Genomic DNA, 23,898 nt, shown 5'->3' with positions numbered 1-23,898 from the left:
TTCCCCCCCCCCCCTCGGCCCTGCATTTTTTTTTTCTAGTCACCTGGCTTCTTCAGCTAAAGCCCATGTGGTTTCTAGTGGCAAGGCAATCAAACTGAGCAGCTGTAAAGATGACCTGGACAAGGTGAAGAATAGGGAGAAACTAATTGCCCCGCTTGACGTTCCCATTTGTTCCATCTGCGCTTTCCAAAACCCAACAAGCAAATCTCCCCCCTCACCACCACCACCAATAGAACAAGTACAAAAACCTGCAGAACCAGGCTCTGCCAAACTACTATATTCAGAAATATTTATAAACCAAAAATCCTAGGAGTAAAGGTTGGTCTAGTTAGTATTTGGAAGGGAGGAACCTGCATGAAATATCATGGAAGTTGAAAAATATCCTAGGAGATGGTAATGGCAAACCTTTGCTGCTCCAAAAATATGTTCATATCGTCCCCAGGGTTCAAATTCAATTTGAGGGGGCCTCTACTCCTTAGCAACAATTATGAATGAATGGAGTTTAACAGAGGTTTCCATGTGTGCTAAGCTCTTGTTATCATCTATCTTACAGTCTACTTATAGATCAACTTTCCTTGAAACAATGACCTCAAGGCATTGATCTAGTGTGTGCTTTTGATGAGACTTTGCTTCCCTAGAAAAATGTGCTCCATTGAAAAGTTGCCTCATTACAATAAATCTTACATTAAAATTAGGATCAATAATCATCAAAGGCACAAAGGTAACATCCAACAACAAAATGAGCCCCCACAGCAGGCCCCAAAAATAATCACAACAGACATACATCATATATCTCAAAGAAGTACAGAAAACACTTCTCCAGGTTATGAAGCATAATGCAATGATTCATTAAAAAGGATAAGTTAATTTGTAATTAGAAGAATTTACGGTGGGAGAGTGGAGCAAAAAGAGAAGTTTTCCTCATCTCCAAACAAAGTATATGAATCATATTATACCTCAGCAGGTGCCATGGTCCTAGGAATCCGTCACTTTGACCAGGCAACATTAGCACATTTTGCTGACTCTGGTATCTTCCTTCTTTTGATCCCACTGTGGCTCTTCTATTATTTTTATGAACCTGTGGACAGCTTTTGCACGAAACAGACTTGGAGGGGAGGCGTTTCCTCACCCTCCAAGACTGCTTATTTTTCACTGAACTATTCTATCAGTGGAAGAGGAACAATTTGTCTACTTAGGATAGTAAAAGTATTCTGTCCACCTTGTTCCAGATGAGGCAATTTCCTTACAATAAGGGAAATATCCCTAGCAGTTTATGACCTAAAATATCATCATTGCATGAAAAGATGTTTGCTAGTTGCCGCTTTTCAAAATAAAACATGTGGTTCTGAACTGCAGCAATAATAATTACTCTCTCTTGAAATTTCCTCTAAGTACAATTAGAGGACAAGGAACAGAAACAAAGTAATAGCACTGTGCTTTGAATGTCCATTACTTGCATCTGGTTTCTCTACTTCCAATGTTCCAAGCATTAGGAACTCTTAAACAGTGAGAGCCCACAAGGATGAAGAATTAAAAGACATATTTTATTAGGCCATCAAAGGTGGCAAGGAATCACAGACTCCTAGCTGAACAGCACAGTTCTGAGAAATACATTTAGAGCAAAACAAAAAATACTAGATCTTTGGTAGGGGTGCTTTGAGGCCACCACTGACCTCAGAAGCTGTGTGTGCTACAGTATATATAAAATTGTGTTCCTAGGTATAGAGTCCCAAGTTTGTCTCACAATGGAGAAGCAGTTTTTCTGGTGTGAAAAGCAGGGTCTTGAAACTGTTCTTTCCTGTATGGTACTTTGAAGTAAGCTTTTTTCTTGGTCTGTGGAAACTTACACCACCATCCTTTAGATAAGCCACTCGCTTTCTGTGGTAGGGGTCTCATATTTTTGTTACTAGCAAGTGGTTAGGAGGAAAAGAGATTTAGGGTTTGGGGCTGGAAATAACATGCCAATGGGCAAAAGGCAGAGCCAACCTGATTATAGATGCCCTTTGCAAATGCTTTGCCAGAGAAGGGAGGGCAGAAGATTGTTGGTAATTACATTGCAAAGGGGACAGAAAGTAATGCTAGTGAACTCTGGGGAAATCTGCCTCCCCCCACTTTTCCCTGGAGCATTAATAGCAAGTTTTCACTGATTTAATGACTGCAGGGGAAGGCCAGCTGATGCTTCCTTTCAAGCGTGCTATTATTTAGGATCCTTTACTAGGAAGAAACTTCTTGAGACTTTCTTTCTTTGGCTGAAATGGGCACAGAACTCTACAGTATCCTTCCCTAAGCTGGTGTCCTCTAGAAGTCCTGGACTTCCAACTCCCCAAATATCTTCTAGCAATATCAATTCACAAGTTGGATGGTGTCTGCAAGAGATAAAAGCCAAATACATAGGAAGAACACCAGTTTAGGCTTTAAAAAAATACAATAGTTGTAAGCTTCTCTAAAAGGACCCTGAGCGTTTTATCCTTTCCCTCTATGGGGAAAAATGGTCAAGTGAGACATCTGGTCTGGGGGCTCTCTCAGGACAGGAAAGAGGGATGCAGAGTTTGGGCAGGCAGCAGCTTGGGCACTTAAGGTCTCCTTCACCTCACACATGGGAGAAAGCGTGGCTCTTGCACAGCGGCTTGTCCTTTTTGGAATAGAATGTCTTTCCTTCCAAATTGATCTGGCAGATCTGTGGGGGAAAAAAGACGTTCTCCATGAGATTCGCACCAGTTCCCCTCTCCCCCCTCCCCTGGTCATAAAGGCCTGGATAGATGATAGATAGGGGTGAAATCAGCCTGACAAATCCTGCCTACTGCTACCATCAACGCACATCACAGTTGCTCCCCCAACATTAATTATAACTGCATGTCTTCATTTCCTCCAGGATCTCTGCAACAGCATCCCTGCAAGGCAGGCTTGGCTTAAAATGGAAGACAGGCTTTGCGCCATTCCGTGATTTCCCATGGCTATGGAAAGCTTCGGAAGGGTCTCTCTGCTGATCCAACATCTCAACTGCTATGCCACATTGGCTCTCTGCTATATTTCATCAGCAGGAGACCTTTATGTTGCTAGTTACAAAGCAGTGAGAAAAGGGCCTGCGTAGGCACCATCGAGTAGCTCCAACCTCAATGCACAAGAAGAAGGAAGCACATCTTATGCCAGCCAGTCCTGCCCCTGGCTGGGAATAATAGCCTGCAATTATTTCACAACGCACTTCCCTAAAGTGCAGCAGAAGATAGTAGAGTTAGATTAGTTAAAACTTGAGAGAAGGAAAGTGGGGAGGAACTGTCTTACCGCACAGACAAAGCAAGTGTCATGCCAGCTGAAGCCCAGGGCCTCAAGGAAACGATCACCAGCGTCTATTTTGAAATCACAGCCACGGCACTTAGTTCCAAACATCTTGTCATAATCTTGCACAAAGGGGAGAGACAGGACGACAGGAAAATGACATTATTCCTGAGACAGCATTCTCAAATATAGTACAGTATTCTACCTACACTGGGAAAAAGGGCTTTGGTTGCACTGGCCCCCATAACATACATTTCCTATAGAGTAGCAGAAGATTGGATGGCTTGGTGGGAAGGCCAGGCCCCCGAAGCATCTAGAGAGGCCCAAAAGCATCCATATACTGTAGTTTTATTTTGCTTGGAACAATGCTGAGCATGAAAACTCTCCATGGTTCCTGACTGGACTCTTCCTCAGCCAAGGGGAGATTCTGAAAATCCATCACAGGATCTTCTGCCACTGCTTTTCTAATTTGTTATTAACATGGCAACTCTTAAAAATAATTGACGGTTCACTTGGTTTTGTTCAGGGTTAACTTTCCAGTGCCTGAGCTCCTCAAGTATACTACCAGCTCTACTTAACATCTTTTGGTCCGATCTACAAATCTGCTATTTCTGTTCTGGGTTTCCTTTTGATCTTCCCCCCACAGCTCCATCTCTCTGCTGTTATAAGCTAAGCTTATAGTCTAACACAACTGTGCTGCTTGTTGGGCTAGAGATGGCTGACAATCCTCACACTCGAGTCAAGCAAGGCTACACATTATGTTAAGAATCCTGTGCACCGTCCCCACCCATTTTCTGATGAAAGGCAGCTGCTTGTTCATCTGGGAGAATACCAGATTTGTTCACAGCATCCAATAACAGGCAGTGGAGATGGAAGGAGTGACTATTTTGTTACATCTCTCCCCTCCACCATTTCCTAATGGAATATTCCAGAGCAGTATTGTTTAGACCCAGAATGAAAGGAGGAGGGGAAAAAACAACAATTCCCAGCATGCTTTCTGGCATTCTATGTGATGCAGGTACTAATCTATCATCTCCATAGTAACCTAGCAGAACTGGAACTGCCCAGCAACCATCAACAAAAGGTGATCAAACCAGGGACAGAAGAGAATTGCATGGCAAATATTTTATTTTGCAACTTCTTCCTGCTGCCCAGGATAGAAAATCCAGGGCTAGCAATACATTGCATGATATATGTTTCGCTCAAGGCTTTCCTTTTTGGTACAAGGAACTCTGATGCTACCAGGACCAATCAGGACACATTCCATCTCATCAGGCTGGAACAGCAGCTAAAGGCTTTCAGTAAGCTTGAATCACGGAGCCATCCCTCAATTATCCGGTATGCCGTACCTCTCTCACAGTAGGGCTGCCCCTCTTCTATGTAGAAAGCACGATTGCGGATGGGAGTTCTGCAGGCAGCGCAGACAAAGCACTGAACGTGCCAGGTCATCTTCAGAGCATGCATAATTTCCTAAAGCAATACAGGAATGTGAGTCACTCCACTGAATGGATGCATTTTCTTGGCCAATATGACGAGGTAATTAGGGTGGGGAAAGAGCTTTATGGAGCACTTAGCATTGAACATGCTGTACAGCCTTCATCTTGATAATCCTAGGCCAGCATGTGTTCACCTTAGGAATCAGGGGAGAAGGAAGAGGTTGGAGTAGGCAGGAGATTGATAAACATGCCTGGAGAAAGATGGGCCAGGAACCTCTAGCTTATAGCTTTTAATCTTCCCCACATCAGCACCCACTTCTGTTCCAGGCCTGAATGAGGCCCTTGACGAAACAAGCATATTACTATCTCCTAAGGCTGTGATGGACACCGAGTGTCCAAATGGTGTGTGCACGCATGCCCAAACTGAAAGGTACTCGCACATGTGCAGACATGTACGTGGACATGTGTGCATGCATGGACATGCGCACATGCACAGCAGAAACCCGAAGACCAGTTGGCCGGTGCAAGTTGGAGCATCCCAACACCGGCAGCGCAGCAAGAGGTAAGATCTTTTTCTTTTGTGAGCTTCTGTTGCATTATTTGCAGGGAAACAGAAGCTCACGAAAGAAGCGCCACCGAGATCTGACCTGGGACGACGGTGCGCGTGCCAGCAGAGAGGGTTTTGCATGCCACCTCTGGCACACGTGCAATAGGTTCGCCATCACGGTCCTAAGGCATGAACCACTTTTGAATGAATGCAATGTAAGCTTAACGATGACCCCCTAGCTGATTCTGGACTTCAGCTCTCATTGGCTTAGCCGGACCTAGTAAAAAACTGGGAGGAGGGGAAGTGTAAGTCAGGAACAGCTAAAGGGTTAAGGGCCAACCAGGCTTTCCTAAATGTTCCTAACTTCCAGCATCCCTGAGGCTGTAACCTGCTACCCCGAAGGCCAAGTTTCACCTGAACTCACCCCTGTAATCTTCTTCTTGCATTTGGCGCAATTGGGCGCATAGCGCATGTCGTAACACTTGGGGCAAAAGATGGAGCCCTTTTCCTCAAAAAATCCACCCTCATCAAGCACCTTCCTGCACTGTGAGCAGATGAACTCTTCTGGGTGGTAGTAACGTCCCAGAGCCATCAGGTATCGCCCCCTGTTGGAAAGTAAAGAGAAAGGGTGAGTGGCGAATTGGCAGCAACTCCCTTCAGTTGGAAAGACAAGCTCTCTCCCACCAGCCTGCATTACGCATATCGCAGGAAGCCGAAAAGCACACTTCCGAGACTCCTGTTCACTACACACATACTCAATCCTCATTAGCAAAGGCAATTCCTACGTTTATCTCCTCAATCAAGTAATGGGGGAGAAAAGAGAGGAATAGCAGGGCCCCCACTAGATGTTGCTAAATCACAACCGATAGCATTTTTAACCGCTGCTGTTTTGGCTGGGTTGCTGGAGGTGTAATACAGTAGCGGAGGGATACCACAGTGAGTTCCCCTGATGGCTTACCTGATGATTTTGTTGCACTGATAGCAGATGGGCGTTTTGCTGGCACTCTCCGGAGCTTGCTGTGCGGCCTGGACAATAGAGTTGCGGTTCTGCACAGGCGTTGGGGTGGCTGGCTGGCTGTGCGTGCTCAGCACAGTGCTAGTTTTATCTGGTGCGTATCGCTCCGCGAAGGAAGGATCCACAGCCCAGGGTGGACGACTGGAAGGGCCTGTGATAGGCGCAGGTTTTGGAGAAGTAGAACCTGGCGGGAATTACACAAGGCGTATCTGGCACTGCACGTTTATGGGTGCTTGCTTGGGTGAGCCAAAATGTGCAAGGCTCATGCTCCGGTTCTGCGTGTGGGTCATTGGGAATACCTTACCCTTTGGTTTTCCTTTAGGGAAATAATAAATCTGCTTCTAATCTATGCCCACACAAAGGACAATTTAAAATTAGCTCACTGTTTTACAGAGTTGAAAGCTGTAGCAGCTTCCACAATCAGGAAAGAGGCATTCCTTTGAGGTTTCCCCTGCCCCCACCCCACCCCCCAAACTTTCCTGCTGAGGGACCACCGCTCCAGCTGCCTTTCTCCCCAGCATGCAGGGCTCCTGCTTACCATATCCAGGTTCCACTGTCAAGGCGGGTGCAGAAGGCAGATCTGGTATGGAGACCTGGCTACAAAATAACCAATTAGTTCCAAATAACTGGGCCTTTTACCTTATAACCCAAGCAGAGGTTGGCCCTTCAGAATATATTTAACAGAGGAGAGAACCCAACCTAAATTCTTAGGCTTCCGGGTGGGCCCACTTTCCTCCTCCCCAGGCAGAAATTAAAACCAGGACAAGGAGAGCATAGGCCAAATTCTCTGTGTAGCAGTGACCCCTATTGGCTGGTTTGGTTCCCCAACATACAATAGAGTTCAAGGAAGGAGAGTTCATGGAACTAAGGAGGAAGTGTCGGTTCTGAGCCCAGAAAGTTCAAAGCTGCCCGAGAAGAAAAGTATTCCTCCAACTTATGTGGAAAGGTGGCATCCCACTTTGGCCCTCCACAGGACCAAAGAAAAGTCCAATTTAACTAGCCTCAAAAGAAGGTTTAAAGAACTACTGTAGAGAGCGCTAAGGAAAAGGGACTCTTACAGGGGTGGGTTTCAAAATGTTTTTACTACTGGTTCAGTGGGCATGGCTAGATGGGGGCATGTGACTGAGTGGGTGTGGCCAACTTGATGTCACGTTCATTCAATCACATGACCCCCTCACTAAGCCATGCCCACCGAAACAATGGCAAAAGTTTTGAGGGGGGGAGGGGGAGGACTCCAGCCTCCCCGGAACTAAGGGAGTGTCTGCAAACTACCCAGTAGGAAAAAAAAGTTTTTCTCCTTCCCGGCCCCCAGGAACACTCTGCAGACTTTAGCAGGGCTGGGGGAAGGCCAAAACGCCCCCATTTTTGCAAAAAATGGGCAAAATGGGGGGGGGGGGGCACTTTCCTTTCCTCCCAGCCCTGCTGAAGCCTGCAGAGTGCTTCTGGAGGCTGGGTGAAGGCAAAAATGCCTCCATTTTTGGGGAGGCGTCTCTGGGACCTCTCTGGGACTGGCATGCACACACCATTAAAAAGGGGAAATTACATTTTTTCAATGAAGATTGTTTTGCGCATTTGCAGAACAGAAAATAAAGATGGCGCCCTGGATAGAACCGGTTCGGTCATGTGTGCGGTCGAATTACTACTTATTCAGCCGAACCAGGCCAAACCAGTAGGAACCCACCTCTGGACTGTTGTCTCCACACACACTCAGAAGAACATTTTTTCCTCTATACCAGTGGTTCTCAACCTTTCCAATGCCACGACCCTTTAATACAGTTCCTCATGTTGTGGTGACCATAAAATTGGTATCTCGGTTCCTAAGGACCATCAAAAATATGTCTTTTCCGATGGTCTTAGGCGACCCTGTGAAAGGCTCGTTCTACCCCCAAAGGGGTCCCGACCCACAGGTTGAGAACCACTGCTCTATATAGTGTCCCTTTCTAAAAAGAGACATAGGAACAACAGTCAACTCTTCTCCAGGCCCACCGCGTTCCTCCAGGCCAGTCAAGATTGCGTCAAAGTCTGCAGTAGGAGGTTTGTGTCTCCATGCTTACAAAGGAAACATCTCTTAAGTAGTCGTTCTGTTGGGGCAGTTGTTAGGGTAATAGTTGTTGGGGCAGTTCCCAAGTCATTAAACAATGGTGTATATAGAAACAATGTCTGGTATTAATGTTGTAGAAAAGCGCACTCTACTAAGGCTCCCTGCAGGAGGTAGTAGGACTTTCCCACCAAGGAGAGTAAGCAGAATTGAAGATCCTGATCAAAACAAGGCACAAAACGTCATCCGGTACCTCTGACTGGAGGCATTTGAGACAAAGTTGTTACAGTGCCAGAACTGTTTTGCAGTCAGCAATGTACACTTAAGCTCTGCGTCTGGTGTAGCTGTCAGGAGGCAGCTTTTTCTTTTGTAAAAAAACAAACTTAGCTTGAAAGCATCCCCAGAACACTCCATCTTTTCTGAATCCTACTGGAATAACACTGAAGTAAATTCTTAACATTTTAAGAAAATTAAGCCAACCCAGCTCTTTCTGCCCTCGTCTCTCTGATGGTTACATGCTTTTTGTGATACCTGATGAAGTATCACGGAAGGATGGGGTGGGGAATGGGGATGAATACTTGGGTGCCAGCGCTAGTAGCTTCATGCTGTTTTCACATGCAGCTCTAGTCAGGGGTGTTTCAATGGGAACATATGGCCATCCCAAACCAACAGGGTAAATAGGACCATGCTGGATTTCCCCAGATGTTCAGGCCTCATGCCTGCAAAAGGACAACCGGCTTATCCGTAGATCATCGAATAGAAATAAATTATCAGTGCAGAGCTTAGAGGGACACTTCAAGGCCAAATACTACCGCAGGGAGCTTCATGGCAGGAAAGAGGTGAAATCAAGTGGCAGTTTAGTTCGTGTGATGAATCGCAGAGGAAGCCACCTCAGCCCTGGAGCCAGCCTTTTTCCAGCAGGTGATCCAGGAAGAAGAGAGCAAGATGCTACCTGCACTTCAGCAGAAAATGCTGCCAGCCAGGAGCAGCAGGCCTGCGCTGGAGCAGAAGCTCGCCGCAAAGATGGAAGAACTGAACAAATGTATGGAGCGTGTCAGGCAAAGTAAAGAGGCAGAGAATGCTCCCGAGCAGCCCCAAGAGAGGGAAAATAAAACAGAGACCTCCCAGGACGTTTACTAATTCTTTCTTTCCCCTTTCTCAAATACCTAAATGGGGTGATCTGAAAGAAAACACCCCCTCAGGGTGCAAGCACACCACACACACACCCATCCCATGCAAGAACAACTGGTGTGTGGTACTTTTATCTAAACTCTGCCATTCTGAGTGCAAGCGAAGCGATGGACTTAAGATCTGAACATGATCACACACACCTTTAAAACACATGCAGGCAATGTTTCTTCACATCAGAGACTGTCGTGTTTGGGGAATCTCACATATTTGTATCACCAGGCAGGAAACAGAGGGGTTTTTTTTTCTCTCTCCCTCCTTCCCGCTTTTAACACAGATTGTTCCTCACACTTAAGATCCCCCACCTGCAGTGCAAAGTGGCACAGCTCAGCAAGATCCGCACCACATCCTCCCAGGCTGAAAAGAACAATGGAATGCTGGCACATTACAGAGGCCATGCAGTGGTTTGTTCTGCTCTAGAACTTTGTCCTTTTAAAAAAACAGCAACCCTCTGTGCATTTTTACCTCTAGTCCACTCATACAATGATTTGGCTAAAAGGTATTTTTTGTATCTCTGCCCCATTAAAAGAACAGAAGGCTCAGCTACCATCCTGTTTCTTACTCACTCTGCCTAATAATGTAATCCTAGAAAATAGTGCATTGAGGAAAAGAAAAGAAGGAAGCTCCAGATTGCTGATAGGCTTCTGCTCCCAAAGGTGCCAAGATAAAACAGAACCTGAAAATACTGATTTCTTTTGTGTGTGTGTGTGTTGACACACACACACACACACACACATTAATATGTCTGTGTGTATATATATATATATGTGTGTGTGTGTATTTGTGCTGATAAATAAATAAAGGGAGACTAGTATAGATCTATTTCAAGCTATCTAGATAGATAGATAGATAGATAGATAGATAGATAGATAGATAGATAGATAGATAGATAGAGTGTAGCCTCAGATCTCCCCCTTTCCCTCTCTCTCTCTATACATACATACTGTACATACATACATATATCCACACGCACACAGAGAGCCATAATTTGCAAAGACTTGCAGCTATTAGCATCAAAACAAAAACCAGACAAAACAATAAAATCTCTCTCTCTCTCTCTCTCTCTCTCTCTCTCTCTCTCTCTCTCTCACACACACACACACACACACACACACACACACACACACACACATATATATATATATATATAATGAGGACAACAGTCTAGAAAAACTCCACTTTTATTAGCTTATGGAATGCTACCACAGGCAGCATTTACCTAAAATAGTCCAGAATATTTGCACGATTACTAAGAAGTGTCTCTTGGACTTCACCTTACACATATGGGATACTATCAACATATTTCCCCAGGATAGATGTATGAGATGGGTCAATTCTAATTGGAGAAAATGATTTTGCAAGATACCAAGGTGGCAAACTATTAAGTATTTTTCAATATAGATTAAAACCAGCAGTTAGTTCTACACTCACAGTACAGGTATAATATGCTCATGGCGGACAGCAAATGGACCAGTGTGGTCCGAACCAGTTGCAGTTACTGAGTGGCCCGCAAAAGCAATCCATGTTGGTCACATTGGAGTATTCCAAATAAGCACTAATGAGGGCCTGAGTCTCCATTGTGGCCACACTCTACATAGGGTTGTGATTGGCATGCTAAATGAAGCTAGACAAAGGCCCTCCTAACCACAGTTAAAAAAGAATGGGATGGCTCAGTGGCTAAGATGCTGAGCTAGTCAATCAGAAAGTTTGGTGGTTTGAATCCCTAGCGCCACATAATAGAGTGAGCTCCCTTTACTTGTCCCAGATTCTTCCAACCTAGCAGTTCAAAAGCATGTAAAAAAATAGGAACCACCTTTGTTGGGAAGGTAACAGCGTTCCATGTGCCTTCAGCATTTAGTCATGCCGGCTACATGACCATGGAGAAGTCTTCAGACAGTGCTGGCTCTCCCTATAGTCGGGAATGACTAGCACATATGTGCAAGGGGAACCTTTACCTTTTAACCACAGTTAACTACATCTGGCCATCTCCAGCAGCAGCCAGGAGGATTCCAAGTTACAGATCATCTCCTTCAAGCATAGAGCTCCTCCCTCACCCAAGAAAACACAGGAACCAACAGAGAACCTAGTAAACAAGCAGCAATTTTACCAGTGATTCATCTTTATCCTTCTGTTTTATTCTATGCAGAACCCCAAAACCTCCAGACATCAGGATAAGACTTCAGTGCCATCCCTGCCAGGCCCAGGTAATGTACAATGTACAATGCATATTAATATCTCACCCCTGAACAGTGGATTACTTTTTCCAGCAGCTTTATGTAGATGCTCAAAATCAGACTAGAGAAGACCAAATCTTGTGCCACCCCATAAGGGAATGATTATTGACCCAAACTATTCTCTTAATGTCAACCAACTGGAATGCAGGAACAGTATCACTCACTACACACAATGCTTTTAGTCCCCATAATTAATGCTCCTGAAGGCACAGAAAAGTCTAAAAAGATCATGAAGGATGCACTAAAGGTAAGGTAAAGGTGCGTGCTAGTCATTCCCTACTCTAGGGGGCAGTGCTCATCTCCATTTCAAAGCCGAAGACCCAGCATTGTCCAAAGATGTCTCTGTGGTCATATGGCCAGCATGACTAAATGGCGAAGGCGCACGGAACGCTGTTACCTTCCCACCAAAGGTAGTCCCTATTTTTCTACTTGCATTTTTACGTGCTTTTGAACTGCTAGGTTGGCAGAAGCTGTAACAAGTAACGGGAGCTCACTCTGTTACACGACGCTAGGGATTTGAACCGCTGAACTGCCGACCTTCTGATCAACAAGCTCAGTGTCTTAGCCACTGAGCCACCGCGTCCCTTTAAAGGATCCACTACTTCTGTGCAAATCTCAATAAAACCATCAGTTTGAGTCCAACTCCATCTCTGTCCTATGCTCAAAACTGAACTTTAACTGAAATACATTCAAATAATCTGCTTCTTCTAGATTGGTCTTCTAGACTGGAATCCTTGACTAACTTCTTCCCAGTGGACTGGACTAGAACAGATAAACAATCACCCAAAGGTATGATAACATGAGACTTACTGCGGAAAGTCTAAGAAGCCATGGCAAAAGAATTCCAGCAATTGCTGAGTGTTCAATGCAATTTCTACTTGTAGTCTAATCAGTATTTAAATTCCTACCTGCTTAGTGTACATGCCTGCAAGTGACTCTCTTTTGGGTGGAATGGGAAGTTTCCATTTGATCCATGTTTTGATAACAGCCAAATGTGGCATCAGGTTGTTTGTTTTTGATTGTGTAAGAACTGTTCCCAACCGCCCACTCAAAAGCGTTCCCTAAAAAGAGGTGTCAAATAGCTGTCAAAAATAACCAGATGCAGGGACAATCTATTAAGGAGAAGCTCCAGCAAAGCCTCCTCCAAAACTGCTGGCATTGCCACCTTCCAAATCCAGCCAATTATGCTCTCACCAGTACCTTGCAAAGCAAGTGAGGGCGTGTGAGTACCACAGTGTATCAAGAGGTTACATCATCAAGAGTCTACAGGCCAAAAGGATAATATGGTAAGGTATCACCTGAGTCACCTCATTGGACATCCACCATAAAGAGTCAAAACGTCAGCAACTTTGAGTCAATATATCAGAAAATGCTGTATGAAACAGCTACAATGGCTAGGAGGCAACTACACCTACTCATGCTCCCCAAGAAAGCCCTAGACTTACTAAATGATGCTACTAATCAACAGTCCACCAATGCCAGTTTGGTCTAATAATTAAAGCATCAGGCTAAAAAACAGAGACTGTGAGTTCTAGACACCCCTTTAGCCATGAAAGGCAGCTGGGTGCCTTAGGCAGTCATTCACTCTCTCCTTAACCCAGCTCACCTCACAGGGTTGTGGTCGTGAGAAAATAGAAAGAGGAAGGTGCACATGTTCCCCACCTTGAATGATTTGTAAAAATAATAAAGGCAAGATATAAACAAACAGACTAACATGCAACAATGGAGAACTGCACTTCTTTACTGCCATGATAAAGGCTTGAGTTTGATCTCCCACCCACACTCAGGTTGAGTCCTTGTAAAATTTTCTCCATCAACGCTCCAAGTGTCACATTTTCTGTTTCATCTCTTCTGGAGTTCCTCAATAATCTAAGATGTACTCTAGGAGTAGTGAATGCAATCTTGTCAAGGAAGCTGAATCACCCTCCTGATGCCAGAGGTGAACCTGGCAATAAATGGAACTGCCTATCGGGTGCAGAGAAATTTCTCAAGAACCTCTCAGAAACCTGTCTTGGACAGGCCATTCTAATAATAGTCCACAGAAGTCCTCAGTGGCAGGACATCTCAAATGGACCAGGAAATGACCTGATCACAACAGAGAGAGAAATAAACCATCCACATATAGGATAACAGCCCAACCCTTGTGAGGAAAATTAATGTTCAATTAGGCCCATCTGCATGCATAGGAGCAGAAGTCGTTGGGACAAGCCTGTGGTTGCCAGTTGCCACGGAGGCCATCAAGCCTCTAGTGCTTCCAGACGTAACCCTCAGGGCATGGAGACAGATGTCAACCAGCACCAAAAAATAAGAAAACTCCCAGGCTTACAAGTGAGTGGAGACCACTTTCTCAACTGCATCTTAAGTGACCTTTCAGATGACACATAGACTGATACTGCACTGAAGAACAATTCCTCACCCACAGCTTGGCTTAGTTCACCAGTGACTCAGCATCTCTAGTTTCAGTTGCCTATACAATAATAAATAGGCAGAAGCCAGATATGAGAATAGAAGCATTTATTTTTACTACAAAATGGAAAGTAGTAAGTGAGTCTCCATCCGGTCTTAACTACATTTCAGGCACTCAAGTGTGGGTGGTGATAGCACTGTACAGATAATAGTTGAATTCTGCATCATGCATGTAGACCAAACATTGATAAAACTCTCACAACGGTAGAGTCGTAGCCAACAGATGTGCCCCCCATGAGGGAAAAGGACATTCTAGATGCAGAAGGAGACCCAGAGCAATTCACCCCTCTTCCGGAGTCTGCTCTGATCCCAGCAAGATCATCTCTATCGCACTCCTCAAACATGGTGGTCTTTTGCAAATTAAGGCGCCTTGGTATATAGATCAAGTGCAAAATAGACATCTCCAATCAAATAATGGGCAGCAAGATAGTCTTGCCATCTCTCAAGATCTCATCGGCCCACCCAGAGAGGAATGTCTGTCCTTCCCTGAAGGTAGCAAACACAAACCAACACTCATAGCCAAGGGAACAAGGAGAGGAAAAGGATAGCCATGGCAGGGTGGAAGATGGGAGGGGAGACCCTTTTCTCTAACAGTTGTGGAGAGGCAGAAGGGGGTTATCTGGCGAAGAGTCTGTCTTCATTTCCAGTGCTGAGAAACTATATCCGAAAGTGGCAAAGGTGGACTGTACAGCCCTTACTTTTCTGAGATTCTATGCCGAATTGGTTGAACTGAGAACTATCTGGTATTGGATACTTAGGTTCAAACTCCAATGCTTACACAAATTGCGCTATATTTCCTTGGGCCAGCCATTCTTGCTGCACCTAGCTCATCTGACTGCATTGTGAGGAAAGGACAGAGAGCCATGCGTGTGATCTTACATTCCTTGGGAGAAGGCTAGTTTATAAATGTCATCAATAGAACCGAAACAAAACAAATGGCTAAAGATGCCATCTTTTCCTGTCATGCTTATCCAGAAGGGAAAACTCTTGACAGTTCATAAAAACAAGGCCAGTCTGAGAAATCCAGAAGATCTTCCATTGGTAGAATATGAGTATACAAGGAAATAATTCCCACTTCAGTGGAAATAGCTTCCTTCTTCCAGAACATTTCTTTAAGGTGGGGGAAACTAATCCTCCTCTCCAATGGTAAAGCTGGATTCTAAAGTTTCTTTCCATTGAGGACAGGAAGTGAGGCATGGAATTCCAAGTGTGAGTCCATAAACGAAAAGCCTCCTGCTTATTTCTAGTTCCTAACTAAGTAATTCTCCAGCACAGATCAATCATTACATTCCAGGAGTTGCGGGGGCTTCCTATTTTCAAGTTACACTCAACAGCCAGAAGGAAACAGACAGAAATGTACCCTCCCTATATAACATCTGCATTGCATTACAATCAACAGAAGGGTCGAGTCAGAAGAGTAAGACAGGATCAGTCTACGCGTCTTAGACCACGTTCAGAGAGGTAGCTGATCGCTGGTGGTGCCAGTCACGCAGGTGAGTATAACGGGGGCTCCGGAGTTCCAGGACAAACTTTTCTCTAGAAAAAGGAAAGGAAAGGGAAGGCAGACAGTGGAGAGGAAACAGTAATGTTAGGGGAAGGGAGAGGAGAGGAAAAAGAGACAGAGAGCATGCAGAAGACACTTCACACAATGCCCAACCTGTTTCAATAGCATTCCACCCTCAAGTGGGGGAAATGACTTTTCTCTCTCTCCCACCTCTTTCCCACAAGTAGACAATAAGTCCATGAAGCAAGTGTGTTCATACAACACCTCAACTCAGGCAACAACAATTTAAGCCATTAGTTTAGGATCTAGTGTGCCACATGAACCCAGAAAACTGGCTTGATAAACCACGCTTAACTAGGGATGTATTGTACAAACTATCTGTAGCAAGAGAGAAAACGTATCTCTATAAACAAGTCTGAAACCCTAAGCTCATCTCAGCTGGCATCCTAGCACTTGAGGAACTCAGGCAGAAATCCTCTCTCTAACCCTAAGAAATCCAAGCCCCAAAGATCTGGCCCTTCTTACCTGGCCGCCTTAAGATGCTCGTCATCTGGGTCTCGCACTGGCAGCAGCAGAAGGAAGGGAGAAAGAGAGAGGATCAGAGTTGGGTCAATCAGGTTGGTAGATGGAAAGAAAAAGCAAGAATTAATTAAGGCTATCCCCAATTGGGGTGAGGGAAGCAGAAGGAGATGCCTGCAGAATATTTAGCTGCATCCCCAGACAGATTGCATGGGGCCAAGGGGGCATCCCCAGGAATGAGGAGGAGGAGGAGGAAGAGGGGGGGAGGGGGAAGGAGGAATGTAAGACTCTGACCATGGAGACCGAGTGAGAGAAGGACCAGAGCTGTCACCAAATCTCAAGCACCACTGCACCTGTTTCCTGAAGTGGCAGATACGAAAAGCTTGAGATTTCCCCTAAGCCTCTAGTGGGAACCGGCCACTCAGAGGGATGGGAAAATAAAGTTTGCCTTGCCCCTTACATAGTTCCCCCCAGAGGGGCACTTACTGAATTCTGTGCCTGTGAGATGGGCCAGAATGCGGAAGGAAGGAGACTGAGTAATCCCAGTCCGTGGTCGCCAGTCTTCTGTGTCCTCAATAAGTCTCTTTTTACTGGCATCGCTGGGGAAGAAAGCCGGCAGGCTCACCAGCCGCAGAGAGTGCCTACAAACAGACCAGGGCACTCAGCCAGAACTGTACGGAAAACAGCAGTTGCTGGGCATGCATTGCACCCAAACACACACACACACACATACACATATACACTGCAATGAATCAAGACATGGCCATTCTAACGGGCCGGATAAATAACCTGTCCTTCAGTAGTAGTAATGAGATCCTGAAGCTCACCCCATCAGTCCCTTGTCTACAATGGTTAATTTTCTGCAGCTAAAGAAATACATCAGCCAGAACTGCTAGATGGCTGACAGTCCTGAGAGTCACAATCTTAACAGATATGGAGGGTGAAGGCTATGAAGGTTGCTTAATATCCTTCCCAGCGCCCGTGATTCTACTTGCTGGGAGGAAGGGAGACTAGGCGGACCAGACTCTGGGAGGAAATAGGAAGCCATCCTATCTGCACTTCCTTCAAGCAGAAGGGAAGCTTTTCTATCAGGGGGGCTGATTATCTGGCTGGGGAGGGCTAGAGAGCTGGGATGTCACTGTTAGCCTCAGTGACAAATTAGTTTTCTAAGAGCTTCTTTGGCAGTGAATATAGATGGCATTTAAGGAGCCACACACAACACAACCAGAAAGCCTTGGGCCTATCATGCCTGATGTAAAACTGCGGCCATTTTCTCACCTCCGATAGTGTAGGATTGTACCGAGTATGAAGGGTCTGACTAGGGAATAAGGGATAGCTGTCAAGTGATCGGTCCTACACCTTTTCTGCAACAGTATTCAGCCCCTTCTGTGGCCACTTGAAAAGCAAGTGCTTTAAACATAGTGTCTGTCCATACAGTTCTTATTGTGAGCTACATGTCATTTTGTTCTGTCCATCAGCAAAATTCAGATCTTATCCCCCCCCCCCAAGCCAATCAATGCATGGAAATCCTTCTGCAGGCTGGAGCAACGGTTTGAAAATGTGTGCCAGCAGATTGTAAGAAATTCCTTCAAAAATCCTGAGAAGCAAAGAAAGACTCTGTGTGTGTGTGTGTGTGTGTGTGTGTGTGTGTGTTTGTGTGTGTGTGTGGTGTGTGTGTGGTATATGTGGGTGTGTCCTAGTAACCCCCCTCTACAGAAAGGCTACAAAAAAAGGAGTGCTTCCTACCCTGAACACCACCAAAAACCTTCTGGTTCTCTGTTATAAACTCAACAGGAGCCATTTGCAATTGTAAATTGCAATCTGGCTGGGGAGAGGGAGGGTGCTTCACAGCCTTTAGGGCCTGGCTGAGGGGGACTACAAACCCAAGAACGTGCAAAGCATCAGAGCAAACTGGATCATCAAAGAAAGCATGAACTCTTCGATCCTCGCCTAAATAATGGCCCGAGAAAGAGGAGGTACCTAGAAATATCTCATCCCACAAAGGAATCATCTTAAGAGGGAGAAATTAGATTTCCCCACCCTTCCCCCCCATCCTCCCAAGGACTGGAACAACCAAGTTAAACTGTAATCAGAAGTTAAATATGAACTGCTTCATGGGATGATATGTTGATTCTGAGTTACCAAAGCCTTGAGTTGGGCTGTTCGATTAGGCCGTCAACTCTGCCAACTTGGCTAATATTTGACTTTGTGAGAGACAGACCTTAAATCCTGTACTTCCGTGTCATACAGTGGCCTGATTTACCAGGTGATGCTCTAATATACCCCCTTAACCGGATTTTTTTAAAAAAAAAAAAAAGAATACTTGCATTTTAGCCACAGGTGTTTCAGAGATTGTTCCCACTAACCTTTGGGAGGAACATTACCAAGCTATGAGGCAAGAACAGCTACATACAATACAAACATTACTGACATGGCCATCCTAGCCCCAGACCCCGTTCCCAAGTCTTACTGGTCCTCCAGGTAGTAATCTCCATAATCAGGTGGGGGGTGATTTGGGGACGCAGCCTTCACCTCAGGTGGGTGAGCAGTCACCCTGAGGACAGGAGCAGCATGGGATAAGAGAAAGCAAAGTACCGGTCAGGTAAAAAATATTACTCCCTCCCAACATAGCAAGAACGGTTCCACCACAAAACCGCGGTAGACAAAAGCGCGCTCGACGAAAGCGCGTACGTGACGTCATCACAGCGCGACGAAAACATCACGCTGTGAGCGGTAAATTTAAAATTAAAGTGAAAACCTTACCCTAACCCCCCCAAACCTAACCCTAAGCCTAACCCTAAACCTAACCCTTAACCTAACCCTAAACCTAACCCTTAACCTAATGCTAAACCTAACGCTAACCCTTAACCTAACGCTAAACCTAACCCTAACGCTTAACGTAACCCTAAATCTAAACCTAACCCTTAACCTAACCCTTAACCTAACCCTAAACCTAACCCTAAACCTAACCCTTACCTTTATGTGAATCGGCTTGCTTTAATTTTGTTTTAATTTCAATTTAATTTATTTTTAATTTTTTTCGTCGCGCTGCTGATGACGTCAGGTACGCGCTTTCGTCGAGCGCGCTTTTGTCTACCGCAGTTTTGACGGGTCACGGAGCAAGAACATTTACATCTCTGCTGCTCATAGGGGAGCAGTTAATGTCCCCGGAGAGATCTGCAGCTTCACTGGGGAGGAGAGAAGCCACAAGCTCCCTGCCAAATTTAGCACCAATTCCTCACCCTTATCTAGGTCAGGCAGTCACAGTTATAGATGAAGGAAGACTAGCAAGAGCTGCACCAGACTGCTTTTCCAGCCCCAGGCAGAAGCCACCAGAATCCTCTTTCAGAAATCAAATCTTTTTGGCAACCTTGACCTTAGGGTAACTTCCGTGGCTTCTTGCCATATAAAGAGGTCTTATCTCCTCCACTTATTTCCAGGAAAATGGGACTTCAAAGGGGTTCCAGTATGGCCCAAAAGGATTTGGTCACGAAAGTACAAATAAATTTTGCTTTTCTTGTTTAGGTAAAAGCAGCTCTTCCCATCTAAGCCTGTTGCGGTTTTTGAAACTTTCTGTCATCATTGTCGTTCGTCCCCCAATCAAAACAAACTTAAGATTTCTTTAAGAAAAGATAATTTTCCACTCCTGTCACAACCAGACCCCCCCAAAGTGGAGTGAGATGGGAAATGAGAAACCCGACATGGAAAACATCATGCAAATTAGAAAAGCAAAGAAAAAAGGCTACAGAGAAGACCAAAAGCTTACTGACTTGTCGGGATTCTGTGCCTGCAGGAGAGAAAAAGAGGGAAAGAGAAAAAAGACAGGAAAGGCAGACAGATTAGAATCAAAGGCAGAGAAAACAATGCTCCCCCATTTCTATTTTGGGTAAGAGACAGGTGGCCTTCAATCTGAGAGAATCCACAAAGGAGTCAAAACAGCAGAATGGCAGGCACAACCAGAGGACTGAAGCCCAGCCCCTTTTTAACATGCACTGCAGGCAGGTAAAAAGGAGCAAGGCTGTGATCACACAGTCACACCCACCATTTTGATATCATTCACATTCACATCCCTTCCATCCCTGGATCCCCCTACTTTTGTTATCTCTAGCATGACACCCCTCTTAATCAGGAATATTGGGAAACTGAAACCTCAGCATATTTGGAGGGCACCAATTCGAGAAAGAGTACATTAAATCATGACAGGTGTAATGACCAATCATCACAGGTTGTGATAATGCTGGCTAAGGATGTTGTGTGGTGCGATCCCAAGCAAAATCTAGGACGAGAGTCTCCCATCCAAAGAAGAAAATGCTTACTTTGTAAAAACTCTCATCTCCAAACAAGTTAAGAACAGTCTTCCATAGTTATATTTACATGCAAGTGACATAAAGTTTATAGTGGCCCTTTGCTACAAAACTACAAAGAAAGATCTGAGAGTGAGTCTTCACAACTCCTTTTGCACTATAAATTGTTGCACAGAAAGCTATTCCTTGCTAAGGAAATGAAGTCATACTGAAACAACTAAGAATATACAGCACTGGTATATAAGTCTAGGTTCTATTTCTATTGCTATTCTCACTATCCACTATTAGCTTAAATAAATAAAGTAAGAACAAGCTAGAATGCACCAAGTTAGAGGAGCTCAACTAAAGCATCATTATTTTCAGCAACATCTGAACAAAAACTGCCAACAACTTGCATGCAGTTAAGCACTTAGGGCTGTCTTCCACACATGAGCAGCTCATCCTGGCAGAAAAAGCAGGCCAATGTTGCTGATTCCAAACATATTCTTTTCCCCTTTTCTTTTTTGAAGCTTATTAATTTTACTGAATTAATCCCCATCCATCCGGCATCCTTTCCACCAGTTGTACCCTGGCTTCGTTTTTCTGCATTAACTGAACAGCTTTTTTTTTCTAGTCTCGTGATCCTGCTCTGGTCAAAATTTGCAAAGCTAACGAGAAGAACCTAAAATTTCCACAGAAGGAAAAGTGGGGTGGAGGAAGGTAACAGCTCAAAAGATTTTTTTAAAAAAATCTTTAGACCCTCACTTCTCCCATATGATAGATAAGATAGAACTACTAGTTTAATGTTGGGACAACGAGATGCCGCAACATGTAAATCTTGTATTTTATATGCATTTCCTTTGTAAGATGTATTTTTCATTTTAACACTTTTCTTAGAAATCTCAGTTTAAAAGAATGATATTTTTGTTCTTCTTCATCTCAAGTCTGTTTCTTGGTGTCTTCTCTGAAATGTGCAGCTTTAGGCTGAATAGCATTATACTTCAGATCTGTATTTCTCTGAGCCTTTCTTTCAGATCAAAAAAATATTTAACCTGTAACCAGGGAGTATGTGAGGGTGGAGAATTTCAAAGACATCCAGAAAGTACATTTACTCTATTTTATAAAAATAAGAATATGTAACTCATAAGCAGACAACAATGAATGTGTAGATGCAGCTGACTTGATGTAATATGCTATCATTACAATCAAACTATCGGATGTAAGAATGATTTAGGATTGGTTGGTAAAAAGAATTATAGGTACAATAGAACATTTTCCCTGGGACATCGCATTATATTTCCAACTTCATCTATTGGGTTGACCAGAACACATAAGAAGTTTTAAAAAGTGAGATGTTATCTGAATTAACATCACTAAATTTGGGTATGGTTTTACTCAGAAATTGCAATATCTTTTCCAGCCACAAGAGGCCACTGCAACACCAGAGGTTTACATTTTTCAATGGGGAGGAGGGACATTCTTACCAATCAGGTGCCCCTCAGTGGAAAGCCAGACATGCACAAGTTTACATGCACAGGTGTACAGAGCAGGGCCGGTGTGAAGAGTTTCACAGTCGCATTATTACCCCCACCCCCATCCCACCCCAGGTGGCCAGAAGCACAGCAACATACCCATTGTGCTGTGTGGTGCAGACGGATGCAGGGGGAACATACCGCACGGGTTTCGTCACCCGCCCGGACTCAGAGTTTGGAGCAGGGTTAACTCCAAAGGGACGCGCTGTCTTGTTGAGGGCAGAACTGGGAGTGAAGTTGTATTTGGGGGGCTGAGAAGAAGGGAGTGCATCCTAGACAAAAGACAAAACAACAATACCCAAGCTGGCATGGCAGGCAGCATGCAAGAGCACCCCATAATCAGGCAGAGCCAGAGGCCACAGTGTCCCAGATGGAAGCCAGGCCATTCAGGACTCTTCTTTGAGCACCAAGGCAATAAATACAAGCTGGCAAAGGGCAGCTGTAACGTAAGCCAGTGGTCCATCTCTGTTTCTATCTCTATCTGTCTACTCCTAAACAGGCACTGCCTTGCTCAGCAAATCTCTTCAAGGGACAGGAAGGGCCCCTCTACGGCTGCCCAGAGGGTGTGCAAGGTAATCAATTGCCTTCCATCCAAACAGCGGAAACCAGACACGGGCACATGCTGAAGTTTTAAGGAGCAAAAACAAACCATGTGTGTCTCTTCATCTACCCTCATCTCATTTCCCTCTTCCACCCATGGACCCGAAAAAATAAATGGGGACCTTCCAGGGCAGCCCTCCCAAGACCTTGGGAAGGCCAGGATCTGACCGTTTGCCTCTCTATTGGGTGAAGCAAATTCCCAATTCAGGAATTAGCACGACTCTGCTTGTAGCTTCAAATTTATATTCTCGTTTGCTTTGAGAATTGCACACAGCTACACCAGGGCAATGCCCATTTCCAATGTCTGACTTTGGGGAAGTTCTGGAGTGCAATTTAAAAATAAGCTACCGATGAGCAGGAAGCCAGAAATTCAGGAAGGGGGAAAAAAAGGTACTGCATTCTACAGTTCTTTCAATTGCTACCCTGTAGCAGAACATCACATTTATGTAAGATTAAAACACCAGTTTAATTCTAAGAAAAAGTATAAGGAGAGGAGAATTTTAATTTATTTATTATATACTGGTAGCCCTCAACATACAACCATTCATTTAATGGCCGTTCGAAGTTACAACGGCACTTTAAAAAGTTTTCACACTTACAACTATTGTAGCATCCTCATAGCCACATGATCAGAATTTGGATGCTTGGAAACTGGTATCTATGACAATTGCACTGTCTTCGAGTCATGTGATCACCATTTCTAACCTCCTCAGTTGGCTTTAGACAAGCAAAATCAATGGGGGAAGGCAGATTTTCTTAATGGTCGAATGATTCATTTAGCAACTGCAGTGATGCGCTTAACAACGCTGGCAAAAGAAGATCTTAAAATAGGGGAAACTCACTTAACAACTGCCTCGCTTTGCAATGGAAATGTTGGACTCAATTGTGTTTGTAAGTTGAGGACTACCTGTATCATATTTAGCAACTGCTCAACTCCCTCATGAAATGACTCTGGGTAGCTTACCAAAATCAGGTGCAAAAAAGGGCGAAAAAAATAAAGCATTTCTATTGATGGCTGAGAAGTTCCAATTGGAATTATTCAGAAGCTCAACATGGATGTCCATTTTGGCTAAGAAGGCTAACTGCTTTGAAGCTCTAAGTCCCCTATATCTACTATTCTTTGAGGTATTAAAATAACTATCTGAACAAAGTCTGGCTTCGTTGCAAAATGTTTAATGTTCAGAGCTGTCAAACTGTGGAATACTTTCCACACTTCTACCCAATTATATATGGACATTTATTATCCTACTTTTGAAATAC

At 44.5% G+C, this 23,898-nt stretch overlaps 1 protein-coding gene across 5 annotated transcripts in view; it reads right to left on the bottom strand.

Annotated features, from left to right (window-relative positions):
- Positions 1-1,523: 1,523 nt before the first annotated feature.
- PDLIM7 (PDZ and LIM domain 7) overlaps positions 1,524-23,898 on the bottom strand; it is a 59,417-nt gene continuing 37,042 nt past the window's right edge. Inside the window, exons 5-14 of one of the 5 annotated variants that reach the window (XM_032208641.1) lie at positions 22,138-22,310; positions 18,694-18,777; positions 16,710-16,864; positions 16,230-16,266; positions 6,813-6,871; positions 6,218-6,458; positions 5,684-5,864; positions 4,626-4,746; positions 3,283-3,398; positions 1,524-2,677 (exon numbers count right to left, since the gene is read on the bottom strand). In XM_032208641.1, the coding sequence (XP_032064532.1) occupies positions 2,591-2,677; positions 3,283-3,398; positions 4,626-4,746; positions 5,684-5,864; positions 6,218-6,458; positions 6,813-6,871; positions 16,230-16,266; positions 16,710-16,864; positions 18,694-18,777; positions 22,138-22,310 (1,254 nt within the window). In that variant the 3' untranslated portion in view covers positions 1,524-2,590. Of the gene's footprint in view, positions 2,678-3,282; positions 3,399-4,625; positions 4,747-5,683; positions 5,865-6,217; positions 6,459-6,812; positions 6,872-12,250; positions 15,737-16,229; positions 16,267-16,709; positions 16,865-18,693; positions 18,778-22,137; positions 22,311-23,898 lie in introns of those variants that run through there. The other 4 variants (XM_032208642.1, XM_032208643.1, XM_032208644.1 and 1 more) reach the window with 4 other exon arrangements.

This window comes from Thamnophis elegans, chromosome 2 (assembly GCF_009769535.1).
Source record: "Thamnophis elegans isolate rThaEle1 chromosome 2, rThaEle1.pri, whole genome shotgun sequence".
NCBI classification, from domain to species: domain Eukaryota; kingdom Metazoa; phylum Chordata; class Lepidosauria; order Squamata; family Colubridae; genus Thamnophis; species Thamnophis elegans.
This window is presented reverse-complemented; position numbering and strand designations above follow the sequence as displayed.